The sequence below is a fragment of the Solanum stenotomum genome, chromosome 1 (assembly GCF_019186545.1).
Source record: "Solanum stenotomum isolate F172 chromosome 1, ASM1918654v1, whole genome shotgun sequence".
NCBI classification, from domain to species: Eukaryota; Viridiplantae; Streptophyta; class Magnoliopsida; order Solanales; family Solanaceae; genus Solanum; species Solanum stenotomum.
In genome coordinates, this window is record NC_064282.1 from 40,511,363 (window position 1) to 40,517,718 (window position 6,356).

Consider the following 6,356-nt stretch of genomic DNA (forward strand, 5'->3'; position numbering starts at 1 on the left):
TTAAATATTTTTTATACTTTTTCATAGTTTTTATCTTATATATTATTTCAATTTTGAAACTTATAATTCTGAATAGTTCAATAAAGATTATAGTCCACAGATGTTAGTAATTGTAATAAAGCTTAAATCAAAATCAAATTAATACTAATGCAAAAATAAAATCAATTCAACACTAAGAATGACAATAATATTGAATATTTGTTCTTTAGTGTTACATTATTGGTCTAGACAATTAAAATACATAATCTAATTTTAATTTCCTTTAATATTTAGTCATGTAATTGATAATTGTTAAACTTATTTTAGCATGATTTAGTACTTTTAAATTATGATCATTTTCATTATGACTTGTTAATTGCAATATTTGTTTTACGTGATTTCATTATTTTTTTTTTTTTGTTGGATATTTTAGTGTCACTAATCATATCATATTTTGTGTTATTTTCTTAAGAAACACCTTAGATAGTTGTATTTTGGTAGCACTAAAGAAATATTTGAAGTACAAGTAAATTAAATGTTTGTATGAATATTTTACCGAAAATCCAAAAAACCTGAATAAATCTAAAAAACCTGAGATTGAAAAACCCAAATTTTATTGATTTGGTTTGGTTTATAAATTTAAAAATCCGACACAAATGGTTTGGTTTGATATTTGACAAACCCGAATTAATCCGACCATGTACACTCCTAACTCTGGTAAAACCCTCCGTAAAGAACATTTCAATCCATATTATAAAATACATCTAGCTATCAAGTGACATCTACAACCTAATTGATTGCATACAAAGGAACTTCGTATGGGGATCGATAAACATGAAGGTAAAACTTTGCTTAATTAGTAAAGTGGGACATAATTACTAAGGATAAAGAAGAATAGGGGTGTACAAATTCGAACCGAAAATCGAACCAAATCGCAAATTGAGTCAATTTGAAAAAAAATTCGATTAGTGGTTTGGTTTGACTTGGTTTGGTATTGAAAAAAAAATCCGACTATATTTGGGTTGGTTTGGTTTTAACTAAAAAACCAACCCGAGACCAAATCAACCCGACATTATATATACAATTTATTTATTTTATACATAAAAATATTTACTTTGATATAATTTTTAAATATTTCTTATACTTTTTCATAGTTTTTATCTTTTAATATATTATTTCAAGTTTGAAACTTTGAATTATGAATGGTCCAATAAAGATTATAGTCTACAGATGTTGGTAATTATAATAAAACTTAAATCAAAATCAAATTAATACTAATGCAAAAAGAAAATCAATCCAACACTAAAAATGACAATAATATTGAATATTTGTTCTTTAGTCTTACATTGGTTTAGACAATTAAAATACATAAAATAATTTTAATTTCTTTTAATATTTAGTCATGTAACTAATACTCATTAAACTTATTTTAGCATGATTTAGTACTTTTAAATTATGATCATTTTACTATGACTTGTTAATTTGCAATATTTGTTTTACGCGATTTCATTATTATTATTTTTGTTGGATATTTTAGTGTCATTAATCATATCATATTATGTTATTTTTTTAAGAAACACCTTAGATAGTTGTATTTTGGTAGGACTAAAACACTATTTTAAAAGGCGGGGGTGTGAGGCGAGACGTTTTACTTAGTTTAGGGCGAGGCGTAAGCCCTATGGATCTTTAAATTTGTAATTATAATATAGTATAATAATATAATAACACAAAATTATAAAAATACATCAAAATTTGAAATAATTACAAACATGATTAATGAAACTTATAAAAAATAAAACTTCTAACATGATTATACAAGTACTAATCTAATATCTTAACTTTTTAATAATAAAAGAATCATTATTTATAAAAATATTTTTTTTATCATATTATACAATTCACCTCCCTAAAAGAAAATAATAAACAAAACTTACTAGTATTATAATAAAAACATCACTAAAAAAAATTACTTTCAAATAGCTAAATAAAATATGATAACTTTGATATTTATGACAAAACCATGAAAATCAATGATAAGTAAAAAAGTAAAATTTCATTACATATTTTTAAAAGAAATGTTACGTAATGTATAATTACCTTCACAGTGTTATCAAATAGTAAGGATGTAATACTACAACTTGTTATTTGAGTTACTCTCAATCTTCTTATCTCTATAGATTAAAAAATTATGAAGTATCATTCATTTATTCAAGAATTATGAGGGTCAACAATGTTAACTAAAGATTTTAACGCATAATTTGTCTAAGATCTGTTAGGCGAGCCCCGAGCGTTGGGCGTACTTAGGGCGTACAGTCGGACTCTTAGGCGTAAGTCTTATAGAACTAAGTCTCACACTTGAGTCTCAGGGCGTTTAGCTAGAGTCCCGCCCCAAGGTGAGCCCCGATGCGAGTATCAACAAAGTCTTTTAAAACACTGGACTAAAGAAATTTTTGAAGTTCAAGTAAATTATATGTTTGTATGAATACTTTACTAGAAAAAACCCGAAAAATCGAAAGATCCAAAAAAATTCGAAAAAACCCGAGGTTGAAATACTCGAGTTTTATTGGTTTGGTTTAGTTTATAAATTTAAAAATTCAACACAAATAGTTTGGTTTGATATTTCAAAAACCCGAACCAACCCGGCTATGTAATATCAGTTAAGGATCCAAAAGTGTAAACCCAAGAATGAGGCTCTCCTCTCAAAATTATATTGGAGAATGATTAAGAAACCATCAGGACTTTGGGAAATACTTTTGATAATTAATATACATATCAGAAAAATAAATAATAACTAAATAGAGAAACACTTGAAAAGAATCGGCCATATATGAAAAAATATTAGAAAAGGTTGAGAACTTTGCAAGGAATCATGTGCTAGTGGGATATGCAACACGGAAAGAATCAGTTTATGATTAAATAAATGGATTCCACACAACATGCCATTTGATACAGTTATTTAGTTGATTTCTTAAAGTTGTCGGCATAATTTACTTCGACACCTCAATTAAAATTATTATCTATTATACACTTTAATATTAACGAATATTTATTTATTGAACATAAAATAATAACTAGCTTTAAAAATATTATCTGTAATTCACACACATTATTTTGACTAAATCATTAATAAAATTACGACACACCTGACACATGGGCTCAAATTTTTAATTTTGAAAAAATGAGAAATATTTTTCATCCTTTAATAATCCAAAAAATTAAATTGATAAAAAGAATAAAAAAAATATCTCTCCCACCCCCACCCCCACCTAACCCATTGCCCTTTCTTCTCCGATGATAACAAAAACAATATCTCCCCCACCTCAACCTGATTCTACCCGCCTAACCCTTCTCTCTTTCTTTTTCTTCCCCTGTCACCCATTATATTCTATTCCTCTTGTGATTATTGAGATTTTTGTGTAAATAATCGACGTCAATAAATTATTTCGAAATCGACGATGAAGAGAAATCAAAAGTATATCAAATTGTTTATATCATTTGTAATAAGTTTAATGAATGGTCATAATTGCTCGATCGAAGTTATTGAAAATAGTGATACACTAATGTGATCAACTTTTTAACTCTAACGGCCGATTTTTTCTTCTTCTTGTAAATTCAATTAGCGGATTCAACTTGTTAATTACAAAAAGCGAAGAAAAAAAAAAACCAATACAAAAGGTAGCGATTTTGATGTCTTTAAAATGGTTGGTTGAAGAAGAAGAGGACTGGTACACGAGTGTGAGGTGGGGTGGTGAGTTAAGTGATTAATGTTTAATTATTTAGTCAATGCATGCCAAGAATATAGGTATAAATTTATTTATTTTTAAAATAAAAATAAAAAATAAAAATCCATTCACGTGCTCAATAGAAATAAGAGACACTTATTTAGTCACATTAGAATTTGTGTTTAATAGGTACGTGATTTGAACAATTTAGGTGTTCAATATGTATAAGTCTTAGTTGAAATATCTAAGTGAATTATGTGAACAACTTTAAGGGATCATGAATGACTTAAACCAATTATTATGGGTCGTTGATGAAAAATGATATTAACAAAACAGTTTGTGACACCATTAAACATGGCTCTATTAAAAAATAACCATGGCTCATGGAATCTTGAGAGTATCTCTAGTTCCATTCCTAGAGAATTAACAAATACTCACGCTCTACATATTCCCAAAAACTCGAATCCCAAAGATAATATCACATGGTCTATCACTACACATGGTGACTTAACTACAAAATTGGCCTATAATTTTATTAGTAACAAAAAATGACCCTCAGTCATATCTCAAGCAACTTTAAGTGGGTTTGAAAACCTAGATGCCCAAGAAAAATAAAATACATTTTCTAGCTTTGCAACCATAATCGTCTACCAACATATCACTACCTCAACTCTATAATAAGAATTATTGTTAAGATCCTTTGCAAATTGAGTAAATGCCCAGAAATTTCAAAACACATATTTCTTCAATGCAATACAAACGTAAACGTTGGGGTAAACTTGGCAAGACAAATGAAATTAATAACACTAGCGATCATGATTGGATTAACAAATGTATGAAACTATCTACACCTAAGATCAGCATCTCAATCCATTGGGAAGATACCTTTCTGGCCAAGAGGATTTATCCTTATACGTAATAAATAAAGTCCTTTTTAACCCAAAAACATATAGTAGACAAGCTACCTACTAATATGGTGAAGAGTTCGCAGAAACGATTGTTGAAATTGGTGCTAATTCATGAAAAAATAATTAAAGAGTGTCACTGTCTCTAAAAGTTTTGTACTTTTGAAGTGTTGTGGCTACCTTGTGGAATTGAAGTTAAGCATTCCTTGTAAACTATAACACTCAAACTTGCGGGAAAACCATGTAAAATATGTTCCTTTTCTTCATTGGAATTAATATCATATGAAATAAGATGTCCATTTTTGCTTTGAAAAAGCAATATATTATTCTTCCAAACAGCAAGCGGTGATTCAACAGGAACAACTCTGATTGTGTTTTTCAATATCCATGACTTGCTTACACCGTACTCCTCCATCACCCAAACATGGACTTTATCTTTTATTGGATCAATAGTAGAAATAGGGTTAGGGTAACAAATCAATGTCAGATGCCCCCTTAATATTACAAGACCAAAATATTGCTCATTGGTTAGAATATTACAAACATCAGGCATTTTTATAATACGAAAAATCTCAGTGCACATGTCAAAACAAAGAATAACTATCGACATATCTGTCGTTGCAAACCAATGAACCACTTCCTTGTATAACATCTCAGAACAAGGTAACCAATAAATCAATGGCAAATTTACATGCTCCACTTCTCTCCAACAATCCATGCTAAAATCATAAACATCAATTTTACTTTCTCTGGGACCAGGATAATCATCAGAAGGATTCCAAAATATTTCAGAAATCCTAACAATTTTATAGTATTTTGCAATTGAGTCGAAGCCAAATCCAATCCCTTCAACGGAACGATGAAAACCTTGTGGACAACCAAACGGGCAAGGGGGGAGCAATCTAAAGTTTCTAGTAGCTGGATTAAATAAAATAATGGTTATGGAATCTGTTAAGGCAATCAAACCATGACAAGGACCGACTAGTGGATAAAAAGTACATTTAAAATTGGAGGACATATATGTTATGTTTATATCTGGAAAAAGAGGGTTAAAAGCATCATCATCATCACCAGAAAGAAAAGACAAAACATTTATAAATCCATTTGGTTCTTGTTTGATGGAGTGCTTGAAGAGAATGAATTCATCTTGTATGGTAGTTTGGTAGTTGAGATGAAGATGTATAAATGTGGTGGATTGTATGAGAGTGTACCAAACTTTAGAGATGCATTTCAATCGTATAAGAGATTTTGCTGGAAATTTTAATAGTATATTTCTCACCAAATCGTCGGGAAATTTCCTTATTATTCCATTCACCATTGATCCTTTATTCTCAAGAACACGCAGTGAATTGCATCGTTCTTAATGGTGATTGTTTGTATTGTAACAACTTTAGTGCCTAGAAAGAGGATTTTTCATCACATGTGTAGCTCTTTAACGAACAAAGTTTTCAAACGTCCAATTTTGTGATTTAGAGTGTTCCACGGAGAAAAAATATAAAATAAAATAAAATTTAGAGGTATAAGAACTATATATGAGAGTCCCATTTACTATATCATAAAGCTCTTTCAAAATAAGCACACCATAAGATGTTGCACCCTCTAGCTGTTTAAATTTATGTAACTAGTTATTATGTGGAGAGCCAAACGACACCTTCATTAATCATAATTGTTGTAAAATTCTTTTTAAATAATTTGAATTGTTAAATATGGTCATTAATAGTATTTTACGTAGTTTCTGAAACTGAAAGTC

At 29.1% G+C, this 6,356-nt stretch overlaps 1 protein-coding gene across 1 annotated transcript; it reads right to left on the minus strand.

Moving 5' to 3' along the window:
* Window positions 1-4,751: 4,751 nt before the first annotated feature.
* LOC125843242 (F-box protein CPR1-like) lies at window positions 4,752-5,924 on the minus strand. The gene has a single exon (XM_049522456.1). It carries the CDS (start codon window positions 5,922-5,924, stop codon window positions 4,752-4,754), a length of 1,173 nt encoding a protein of 390 aa, XP_049378413.1.
* Window positions 5,925-6,356: the final 432 nt, after the last annotated feature.